We start from the raw sequence: 12,500 nt of genomic DNA on the forward strand, positions 1-12,500 counted from the left end.
AGAGGGAGCTTTCATTGTGAATTTAAAGAGTAGAGGCAGCTCACTGCTCTGAGTCCTGTGGCTCATTCCTTGAGCATTGACCATTCTCGGCCTGTGCGGATACTTTGGCAGTCGGGGAATCAAGATTGACGGGAGGGCTGGAATGCGGATGGAGGGGGCCGGAGGGCCTACTTCTGTTCCTGTTTCTTCTGAGCCAGCGATTGCGCAGGTTGGGGCAGAACCCTTTGGAATTGAGGAGCGTGAGAGATGATCTGACAGATAGGTGTAAGCAGCGAGAGTTAATGGCTGACAATGGACTAATCTGATGTCAACAACACCCCCAAGCTCTGATCCTGGCACCGTTTGTCGATGGGAATTTGAATACGACAACAAACAGCAATAAGAGTCTAACGATGACTGTGAGACCAGTATCGATGGTCATGAAGAAAGCCCGACGGGAACTGGCCCTGCTTTCGCACACAGGTCTGACCCATGCGTGACTCCTGACCCAAACCATTGAGCTCTGCACCATCAGCACCAGCAGGGGCAACAACACACACACACACACACACACACAATTACACTCACTCACTCACACACACACTCACTATTACACTGACGAGCGCCTGCACACACACACACACTCACTATTACACTCACTCACTCACACACACACTCACTATTACACTCACTCATGCACGCGTGCACACACACACACAATTACACACACACACACACACTCACTATTACACACACTCACTCACTCACTATTACTCACACACACACTCACACTCACTATTACACACACTCATTATTACACTCACTCACTCACACACATACAGACACACACACACACTATTAAACTCACTCACACACATACTCACACACTCACTATTACACTCACACAGACACACTCACTAATACACTCACACACTCACACACACTGTTACACTCACTCACTCGCGCGTGCACACCCACACACACACACACTCACTATTACACTCACTCACTCACACACACTCTATTAAACTCACTCACACAGATACTCACACACTCACTATTACACTCACACAGACACACTCACTAATACACTCACACACACACACACTATTACACTCACTCACTCACACACACTGTTACACTCACTCACTCGCACGTGCACACACACACACACACACACACTATTACACTCACACAGACACACACACTATTACACTCACTCACTCACACACACTGTTACACTCACTCACTCGCGCGTGCACACCCACACACACACACACTCACTATTACACTCACTCACTCACACACACTCTATTAAACTCACTCACACAGATACTCACACACTCACTATTACACTCACACAGACACACTCACTAATACACTCACACACACACACACTATTACACTCACTCACTCACACACACTGTTACACTCACTCACTCGCGCGTGCACACACACACACACACACACACACACACACACACTATTACACTCACGCGTGCCTGCACACACACACACACACAGACACTCACTATTACACTCACTCACTCACACACACACTCACTATTACACTCACTCACACGCACGCACACACGCACACACACACAATAACACTCACTCACTCACACGCGCACATAAAGACATCCCATCACCCAATCAAATCCAAACTCACACTCCTTGTGGGGAGCCTGGGGTAATATGGGGGGGTGCAGTGAATGCACACCAGCCCTTACTCCCCCCCCATCTCTGTAACCCCCTCCAGCCCCTACACCCCCTCCCTATCTCTGTAACCCCCTCCACCCCCTACACCCCCTCCCTATCTCTGTAACCCCCTCCACCCCCTACACCCCCTCCCTATCTCTGTAACCCCCTCCAGCCCCTACACCCCCTCCCTATCTCTGTAACCCCCTCCAGCCCCTACACCCCCTCCCTATCTCTGTAACCTCCTCCAGCCCCTACACCCCCTCCCTAAATCTGTAACCCCCTCCACCCCCTACACCCCCTCCCTATCTCTGTCCCTCCAGCCCCTACACCCCCTCCCTATCTCTGTAACCCCCTCCAGCCCCTACACCCCCTCCCTATCTCTGTAACCCCCTCCAGCCCCTACACCCCCTCTCTATCTCTGTAACCCCCTCCAGCCCCTACACCCCCTCCCTATCTCTGTAACCTCCTCCAGCCCTGACACCCCCTCCCTATCTCTGTAACCCCCTCCACCCCCTCCCTATCTCTGTAACCTCCTCCAGCCCTGACACCCCCTCCCTATCTCTGTAACCCCCTCCAACCCCTACCCCCCTCCCTGTCTCTGTAACCCCCTCCAGCCCCTCTCTGTCTCTGTAACCCCCTCCAGCCCCGACACCCCTTCCCTCTCTCTGTAACTCCCTCCAGCCCCTACACCCCCTCCCTATCTCTGTCACCCCCTCCAGCCCTACTCCCCTTCCCTGCCTCTGTAACCCCCTCCAGCCCCTCCCTGTCTCTGTAACCCCCTCCATCCCCTCCCTATCTCTGTAATCCACTCCATCCCCTACACCCCCTCCCTATCTCTGTAACCCCCTCCAGCCCCTACACCCCCTCCCTACCTCTGTAACCCCCTCCAGACCCTACACCCCCTCCCTATCTCTGTAACCCCCTCCAGCCCCTACACCCCCTCTCTATCTCTGTAACCCCCTCCAGCCCCTACACCCCCTCCCTATCTCTGTAAACCTCTCTGTCCCCTACATCCCCTCCCTATCTCTGTAACCCCCTCCAGCCCCTACACCCCCTCCCTACCTCTGTAACCCCCTCCAGCCCCTACACCCCCTCCCTATCTCTGTAACCCCCTCCAGCCCCTACACCCCCTCTCTATCTCTGTAACCCCCTCCAGCCCCTACACCCCCTCCCTATCTCTGTAACCCCCTCCAGCCCCTACACCCCCTCCCTATCTCTGTAACCCCCTCCACCCCCTACACCCCCTCTCTATCTCTGTAACCCCCTCCAGCCCCTACACCCCCTCCCTATCTCTGTAACCCCCTCCACCCCCTACACCCCCTCCCTATCTCTGTAACCCCCTCCACCCCCTACACCCCCTCCCTATCTCTGTAACCCCCTCCCGCCCTGGTCCCCAGATTTTGAATCCTCCACCATTGAATTGACTGTGTCTCTATCCCTCTGTCTCTACGTCTCTCTGTCCGCCCTCCATTCTGGGTTTCCCAATGCCCCCCCCCCCCCCCCCCCACCCTGACCACCATCATCCTGGTCTCTCCTTGCCTCTCTGCTGCCCAGCTGTTGCTTTGTGGCCAACACTTTTTTCTGTAACCGTTGGAGGTGCCATGACCTTGAAGTCTGGGGACCCTGTCCGTCACTCAGACCCGGGGGGTTTTTGGTGAGGGGCTGGATGGCCATGACCCCTGCTCGAACAGGGACCCACGTCTCGTGCAACGCACAACCGTATGGCACTGGAAGTGGCCATTCAGCCACGAAGTCTGTGCTGTACTCAATCAAGTGCCCTCACTCTGGGCGTTCCTCCAGAGAGGGGGTGGGGGAGTTTGGTGGGTCGTTGGGACTCCATGGTTCGTCTCTGGTGGAGCCCCATTCCTTCTGTCTCAAAGATTTTGGGAGAAAGGGTCCACAGCCTGCACCATTTCGCCCATGCTCCAGGAAGCAGTTTGACAGCAACCAGGAATATCCATAGAATCTCTGCAGCGGGGGAAGCAGGCCATTCAGCCCGTCATTGACCCTCCGAAGAACATCCCACCCAAAGCCACCCCATGCCTGCATCCCCCACGGCCAATCCACCCTAACCTGCACGCCTTTGGACTGTGGGAGGAAACCGGAGCACCCGGAGGAAACCCAAGCAGACACGGTGAGAGCGTGCAAACTCCACACACACGGTTGCCCGAGGGTGGGATCGAACCCTGGCATTGCGAGGCAGCGGTGCTGTCCCACTGACCCACCGTGCTACCCATAAAACGAAGCAGGAAGGCTCACTCAGGAAAGGCTGACTCCACCTGGGAATGCCCTTCAGCCTGGACCATTCCGAGACTGGGGCCCTCATTGTGCTATTGGACAGAGGGGGTCTTTTTGGCTCGATCCCCCGCCCAGCCCTCCTCTGTGCTGGACCACAGTCGCCCTCCTATCCCCTCCCCTCTCCCCCCTGCCCTTTCCTCTCACTTTTACTTATTCTCTCATTCCCCGCTCTCCACAGGCCACCTGTCCCTTACCATTCTCCGTCTCCAATCTCCCCCTCTCCCATCCCCTCTCTCCCCCGCTCACCTCCTTCTCCCACTCCCACCCTCCACTCCCCATCCCTCCCTCCCTCTCTCTCCCCCCACCCCCTTTCATCGCCCCCAACGCCCATCTTCACCGCTCCAAAACCCCCCTTCACCACCCTGACTCCCCCCTTCACCGCCCCGATCCCCCCCTTCACCACTACAACCCCCTTTCACTGCTGCAATGCCCCTTCACCCCGCCCTTCTCCGCCATGATTTTATTTTTCAAAGTGAATTCTGATGTGACATTTACTGTTACCACCTCCCACCCAGTTACTGCCCACTGGAATCAGTCCTCATGGTGTTTTGTTGGGCCTCACTTGGCAGGTAGGAGTGCGGTGGGGGTGGGGGAAAAGGGGCTGAGTGGAAGGGGTAAGGAATGAGAAGGGAGTTGAGGGGCTGAGGGTCGGGACAGTGTGTCTCACTCTGTAACTGTTTGTCTCTAATTCACACCCTCGCTGAATCTCCTTTCTCCCTCTCTGTCTCTCTCTAACACAGTCTCTTAGTCTCTCCTTCTGTCTCTACTACAGCCTCATTCTCTCTCTGTACATCTCTAACATAACCTCTTATTCTCTCACACACTGTCTCGCTCTCCCCTCTTCTCTAACAGTCTATCTCTCTCCCCCTCTCTCCCTCTCCAACACCCCCCAACATAATCTCTCTCTCTCTGTCTAACCACACATCCCCAACATAATCTCACTCTTTCACACACTCTCTCTCTAACCACTCCCACTCCCAACATAATCTCTCTCTCTATCTAAACCCCCAACATAATCTCACTCTCTCTATCTCTCTAACCACCCCACCAACATAATCTCTCTCTCTCACTCTCTAGCACACTCTCCCACCATCACCATCCTCTTTACCAAATTGTCTCACTCTGAAGCACACAATTTCTCAAGCATGCATTCACCCTCTCTCTCTGTACCCCACCAACAATACCCAGTCTCTCTCCTCCAGACGTCTCTAATGCACTCACTCTCTCTCTGTACCCCACCCAGAACACACAGCCTCTGTCCCCCAGACCTCTGCAATGCTCTCTCTCTCTCTCTACCCCACCCCCAACACACAGTCTCTCTCCCCTAGACCTGTCAAAGGCACTCTCTCTCTCTACTTCACCCCCAACAGAGTCTCTCTCCCAGACCTCTCTCACGCACTCTCTCTCTCTCTCTCTCTTTACCCCACCCCCAACACACAGTTTCTCTCCCCCAGACCCATCTAACGCACTCTCTCTCTGTCCAACCCACAACACACAGTGTCTCGCCCCCAGACCCATCTAACGCACTCTCTCTCTCTCTCTCCCGCAGTGTGCCCACTGTTCCAGTGAAGAATCTGAATAGTTCTAGCCCAGTCCATCCTGCTCTCGCTGGTGAGTGGAGCTCCTTGCGGGGGACAACGGAGGAGGAGGGAGGTCAGGCATTAAACCGCCTGGTCTGGGACTGAGGGAGGGAATTACTGGGGATGAGGAACGCAGCACACCACTCACACAGGCATGGTCTCTCACTCACACTTTCACACACACACACACGCGTGCGCGTGCACATTCAAAGAGACACGTACACACTCTCTCATGCTCTATCTGTCTCTAATGCTGTCTCAAGCTCTCTCTTCCTCTCCCACTGTCTATCTCTTGCTTCCTCTCTCACGCTCTCTTTTTTTTCATGCTCTCTCTTTCTTTCACGATCTCTCTCTCTCACACCCTCTCATTCTCTCGTTCCCACATGCTCTCTCTTTCTCTCACACTCTCGTGCATGCTCTTTCTCTCACACTCTTTTTCTCTCACTCTCTCTTTATATCATGCTGTATTTCTGTCATGCTCTCTCTTTCTCTCACGCTCTCTCTTTCTCTCACGCTCTCTCTTTCTCTCACACTCTCTCATATACTGTATTTCTCACTTTCTCTTCTCACACACACTTATGCACACACACTCTCTCACTCTCACACTCAGATTCCCTCGTGCATGTGCTCTCTCACACACACACTCACGGACACACACTGACACCCACTCACAATCTCACGGGCGCAATCTCACACTCAGGCGCAACAGTATACACACGTGTGTGGACACGAGTGTGATGCCTTGGGGTTAAAATGTCCGAGGTGAGGAATGGACACCTTTGGGCGCCCTGAGGTGGGAGTGTGTCTGAGGCCAGGCGTGGGAGTGTGTCTGGGCCCTGAGGTGGGACCGTGCCCAGGGCCTTTTGTGGGACAGTGCCTGGAGCTTCATGGGGACTGTGCCTCGGGCCTAATGGGGAACTGTGCTCTGGGCCCTAACGGGGGACCGTGCTCTGGGCCCTAACGGGGGACAGCACTCTGGGGCCTAATGAGGGATCGTGCCCGGGGCCTAATGGGGGACCTGGGACCACAGGTGGGACCACACATGGTGCCTAATGGGGCACCGTGCTCAGGGTGTGAGGTGGGACTGTGCCTGGGGCCTAACTGGGGACTGTGCGTGGGGTCAAATGGGGGACTGTGCTCTGGGGCCTAATGGGGGACCGTGCTCTGGGGCCTAATTGGGGATTGTGCCTGGGCCCTAATGGGGGACCGTGCTCTGGGACCTAACGGGGTACCTTGCTCTGGGGCCTAATGGGACAGTGTGCCTGGGGCCAATTGGCGGACAGTGCTCTGGGGCCTAACGGGGGACCGTGCCGAGGGCCTAGTGAGGGATCATGCCTGGGGCCTAATGGGGGACCATGCTTGGGGCCCTGAGGTGGGACCACACATGGTGTCGAATGGGGCACCGTGCTCAGGGTGTGAGGTGGGACTGTGCCCGGGGCTTAACGGGGGACAGAGCTCTGGGGCCAAATGAGAGACCGTACCTGGGGCCCTGATGTGGGACCATACCTGGAGCTTAACGGGGCAGCGTGCTCAGGGCATGAGGTGGGACTGTACCTGGAGTCTAACAGGGGAACCGTGCCTGGGGTCCTGAGGCGAGACTGTGCCCAGGGCCCTGAGTGGGGACTGTGCCTGGGGCCTCGGGGGGTGGGGGGAGTGGTGTGTGCCTGGGGCCTGTGGGGGCACATGTCCCTGGCCCAGGGTGGAGTTGTGCAAATGGGGCCTGAGTCGATGGTGAGGATGGGTCCCGAGGATGTCCTGTGCGTCTAAGTCCTCTGTTGCCTGTTTGCCCCCCGACCCTCCCCTCCGTTGGCAGGTATGACCGGGATCCTGATGAGTGCGGCCGGACTGCCGGTGTGCCTAACCCGGCCCCCGAAACTGATCCTTCACCCACCCCCTGTCAGCAAGACCGACATCAAACCCATCCCGGGAATCTCCCACACCAGCCGCAAAAGCAGCAAGAGGCATAGCAGGAAAGGTGAGATCAGGGGTGGTGGGTGGCGGGGGGTGCGCACGTGAGGCGTGGAACCGTGCCAATGGTGGTGGTGGGAGCCCTGCGGGAGGCAGGAGTTTGGAGTAATGGGGTAGGGGGAAAGGAATAAGAAAGGTGAGATCGGGGGCAAATGGGGTTTGGCGGGGGGAACACAAGGCGCGGATCCATCCCCAAGGAGGGGGTGGGGTGGAGGTGGACGTCCTGCGGGAGGCAGGAGCTTGGAATAATGGGGTAGGGGGCAACAAAAAAGTGAAAGGGGCCGGTTGGGGTAGAGGAGGCAGAAACGGGAGGGTCTGGTTGGGGTAAAGGAGGCAGAAACGGGAGGGGCCGGTTGGGGTAATGGAGGCAGAAACGGGAGGGGCCGGTTGGGGTAGAGGAGGCAGAAACGGGAGGGGTCGGTTGGGGTAATGGAGGCAGAAACGGGAGGGGGTTGGTTGGGGTAATGGAGGCAGAAATGGGAGGGGGCAGTTGGGGTAAAGGTGGTAAAACGGGAGGGGCCGGTTGGGGAAGAGGAGGCAGAAACGGGAGGGGCCGGGTGGGGTAGAGGAGGCAGAAACGGGAGGGGCCGGTTGGGGAAGAGGAGGCAGAAACGGGAGGGGCCGGTTGGGGAAGAGGAGGCAGAAACGGGAGGGGCCGGTTGGGGTAGAAGAGGCAGAAACGGGAGGGTCTGGTTGGGGTAAAGGAGGCAGAAACGGGAGGGGCCGGTTGGGGTAATGGAGGCAGAAACGGGAGGGTCTGGTTGGGGTAATGGAGGCAGAAACGGGAGGGGTCGGTTGGGGTAATGGAGGCAGAAATGGGAGGGGGCAGTTGGGGTAAAGGTGGTAAAACGGGAGGGGCCGGTTGGGGTAGAGGAGGCAGAAACGGGAGGGGCCGGGTGGGGTAGAGGAGGCAGAAACGGGAGGGGCCGGTTGGGGAAGAGGAGGCAGAAACGGGAGGGTCTGGTTGGGGAAGAGGAGGCAGAAACGGGAGGGGCCGGGTGGGGTAGAGGAGGCAGAAACGGGAGGGTCTGGTTGGGGTAATGGAGGCAGAAACGGGAGGGGCTGGTTCGAGTAAAGGAGGCAGAAACGGGAGGGGCCGATTGGGGTAGAGGAGACAGAAACGGGAGGGGTCGGTTCGAGTAAAAGAGGCAGAAACGGGAGGGGCCGGTTGGGGTAGAGGAGACAGAAACGGGAGGGGCCGGTTCGAGTAAAGGAGGCAGAAACGGGAGGGGCCGGTTGGGGTAGAGGAGACAGAAACGGGAGGGTCTGGTTGGGGTAGAGGAGGCAGAAACGGGAGGGGCCGGGTGGGGTAGAGGAGGCAGAAACGGGAGGGGCCGGTTGGGGTAGAGGAGACAGAAATGGGAGGGGCCGGGTGGGAAAGTGGGACAGATTCTGGAACACTTATAGAAGTCGGTGGTGCGTCCAGCGCCAATTAGTAAAAGTTGCTGTACATGTACAGGGTTGACATTTAAAAAGCAGCTCTAAATGGCTGCCAATAACATCAGAGACAAGCAGCATTTCTCTCCGTGATCGCAGTTCATAGCAGTTAACTTTTAGAGTTATCAGTAGATTATAAACTGTGATAATGACAGGTTATTGATTCGGTCAGACTGCCCTGAGCCTGGAATAATATACCTCCCTCTCATTGATTTGCCCGTCTCTCATTCTTCTCCTCCAACCCTCTCTCATTCTTCATCTCTCTCTTTCTCATTCTCTGGTTCTTCACCTCTCCCTCTCTCTCACTCTTCATCTTTCTCCCACTGTCTCTCGTTCTTCATCTCTCTCTCTCCCTCTCGTTCTTTATCTCTCACCCTCTCTCTCTCTCTCCCTCCCTCTCTCATTCTTCATCTCTCTCACTCTGCTCCTTCCTTCCCCTTGTTCTCTTCTCCTTTCCCCCCCTCCTCCTACCCCTCACTCCCCTCCTTCCCCTCGCTCTCCCCTCCTTCCCCCTCCCTTCCTTCGCCTCTCCCCTCTTTCCCCCTCCCCTCCGACCCCTCGCTCTCCTTCTGCTTCCACTCCCTTCCCCTCCTACCCCTCGCTCTCCCCTCCTTCCCCTCACTCTCCTCCTTCCCCTCGCTCTCCCCTCCTTCTCCTCACTCTCCCCTCCATCCCCTCCCTCCCCTCGCTCTCCCCACCTTCCCCTCGCTCTCCCCACCTTCCCCTCGTTCTCTCCCCCTTCCCCTCGTTCTCTCCCCCTTCCCCTCGCTCTCTCCCCCTTCCCCTCTCCCCCTTCCCCTCGTTCTCTCCCCCTTCCCCTCGTTCTCTCCCCCTTCCCCTCGCTCTCCCCCCCTTCCCCTCACTCTCTCCCCCTTCCCCTCGCTCTCTCCCCCTTCCCCTCGTTCTCTCCCCCTTCCCCTCGCTCTCTCCCCCTTCCCCTCGCTCTCTCCCCCTTCCCCTCGCTCTCTCCCCAAACCCTCGCTCTCTCCTCCTTCCCCTCGCTCTCTCCTCTTTCCCGTCGCTCTCTCCTCCTTCCACTCTTCCCTCCATCCCCTCGCTCTCTCCTCGTTCCTCTCGCTCTCTCCTCCTTCCCCTCGCTCTCTCCTCTTTCCCGTCGCTCTCTCCTCCTTCCACTCTTCCCTCCATCCCCTCACTGTCTTATCCTTCTCCTCGCTCTCTCTGCGTGCCCTACCTCTCTACCCCCTCACATGTACTCATTCATCCCCCCCGTGCGCTTGCTCGCTCTTTCACCCTCTCAAACATGCTTCTTCTCGACCCACCCTGGAACACATTCGCTCTCTTTCTCTCCCCATCCCTCACACACATTCACGCTCACTCGCCCCAGTGTGTGCGCTCGCTGTCTCTGAGCCTCACACCTGAGCTCTATCTCTCCACCCAGTGTGCACTTGCTCCTTCTCTTCCCTCCCTCCTCCTCGTTCACCCTCCTCTCTTTATCTCTCTCCCTGTGTTCTCCACATCACTCTATCTCCCTCTGCCCATCTGTCATCCTTTTCTTTGTTCTTCTTGCTCACCCTGCTCTGCCAAATCCCTCTCTGTGTCCCCCTCACCCCTCCCTCTGTCTCTTGTCCCTGTGGACCCATTTCCTTTGATTCCTCCTTCACCTCTCTTCTTTCTCCCTCTGCCCTGATTCCCACTTTTCCTTTCGCAGCCCCACTTCCTCCTGCCTGCCTTTTTCTCATCCTGCCATCCCTCTCGCTTTTCCCCTCAGTCTCTCATGAATTATTCTCTGTTGTTAGCAGGACATGGGTCGACTGTGTTCACTGGGAGGACACCTGAAGAGATGGTACAGAAATACCTCCACAAGGTACCGAACCCTCCAGATGAGGTGAGAACCTCGGCAAGTTTATTCTGCTCCCTCAGCACTGACCGTCCGACAGTGCCCACTCCCTCAGCGCTGACCCTCTGACAATGCCCGCTCCCTCAGCACTGAACCTCCGACAGTGCCCACTCTGTCAGCACTGATCCTCCAACAGTGCCTGCTCCCTCAGCACTGACCCTCTGACAGTGCCCGCTCCCTCAGTGCTGACCCTCTGACAGTGCCCACTCCCTCAGCACTGACCCTCCGACAGTGCGGTGCTCCCTCAGCACTGACCCTCCGACAGTGCCCGCTCCCTCAGCACTGATCCTCCAACAATGCCCACTCCCTCAGCACTGACCCTCTGACAGTGCCCGCTCCCTCAGTGCTGACCCTCTGACAGTGCCCGCTCCCTCAGCACTGACCCTCTGACAGTGCCCACTCTCTCAGCACTGATCCTCCAACAGTGGACCCATGCCTCAGCACTGACCCTCTGACAGTGCCCGATCCCTCAGCACTGACTTCCTGACATTGCCCGCTCCCTCAGCACTGACCCTTCGACAGTGCCCACTCCCTCAGCACTGACCCTACGACAGTGCGGCCCTCCCTCAGCACTGACCCTCTGACAGTGCGGCGGTCCCTCAGCACTGACCCTCCAACAGTGCCTGCTCCCTCAGCACTGACCCTCTGACAGTGCGGTGCTCCCTCAGCACTGACCCTCTGACAGTGCGGTACTCCCTCAGCACTGATCCTCCGACAGTGCCCACTCCCTCAGCACTGACCGTCCAACAGTGTGGTGCTCCCTCAGCACTGACCCTCCGACAGTGCAACGCTCCCTCAGCACTGACCCTCCGACAGTGCCCACTCTCTCAGCACTGACCCTCCGACAGAGCCCACTCCCTCAGCACTGACCCTCCGACAATGCGGCGCTCTCTCAGCACTGACCCTCCGACAGTGCCTACTCCCTCAGCACTGACCCTTCAACAGTGCCCACTCCCTCAGCACTGACCCTCCGACAGTGCCCACTCCCTCAGCACTGACCCTCCGACAGTGCCCACTCTCTCAGCACAGACCCTTCGACAGTGCCCACTCCCTCAGCACTGACACTCTGACAGTGCCCACTCCCTCAGCACTGACCCTCCGACAATGCGGCGCTCCCTCAGCACTGACACTCCGACAGTGCCCACTCTCTCAGCACTGACCGTCCAACAGTGCAGCGCTCCCTCAACACTGACTGTCCTGTAGGCCTGTCTTCGAGATAGTTTAAAGGTAATAAATGTCGGATAATTGTTTATTCTTTCAGGGCGACTGTTTCATGGCAGTCACTAAAAGCCCATTGCAGGTATCTTCCTGGGAGTTTCTAATGTCCAGAGGCTGAACTGAACCAGACTCATAAATATTGTTGCTACATGAAGCTCGACACCATCCAGGACAAAGCAGCCCCCACATCCACAAACATCCCACTCCCTCCCCCCACCGACGCTCAGTCGCAGCAGTGTGTACCGTCTACAAAATGCTCTGCAGAGTCTCACCAAAGACCCTCAGGCAGCACCTTCCAAACCCACGACCCACTTCCATCCAGAAGGACAAGGGGCAGCAGGTACATGGGACCCCCACCCCTGCAAGGTCCCCTTCGAGCCACCCCCCCATCCTGACTCGGAAATATATCCCTGTTCCTTCAGTGTCGCTGGGTCAGAATCCCTGGAATTCCCTCCCTA

At 57.3% G+C, this 12,500-nt stretch overlaps 1 protein-coding gene across 3 annotated transcripts in view; it reads left to right on the top strand.

The window, feature by feature from the left end:
- LOC125449551 (E3 ubiquitin-protein ligase DTX4-like) overlaps window positions 1–12,500 on the top strand; it is a 40,491-nt gene that overhangs the window by 12,018 nt on the left and 15,973 nt on the right. For 2 of the 3 annotated variants that reach the window (XM_059642831.1, XM_059642828.1), the window contains exons 3-5: window positions 5,531–5,592; window positions 7,375–7,536; window positions 10,724–10,812. In XM_059642831.1, the coding sequence (XP_059498814.1) occupies window positions 5,531–5,592; window positions 7,375–7,536; window positions 10,724–10,812 (313 nt within the window). The remainder of the gene's footprint in view (window positions 1–5,530; window positions 5,593–7,374; window positions 7,537–10,723; window positions 10,813–12,500) is intronic. The other variant, XM_059642829.1, reaches the window with a different exon arrangement.

This window comes from Stegostoma tigrinum, chromosome 46 (assembly GCF_030684315.1).
Source record: "Stegostoma tigrinum isolate sSteTig4 chromosome 46, sSteTig4.hap1, whole genome shotgun sequence".
In the NCBI taxonomy this organism is placed as follows: Eukaryota; Metazoa; Chordata; class Chondrichthyes; order Orectolobiformes; family Stegostomatidae; genus Stegostoma; species Stegostoma tigrinum.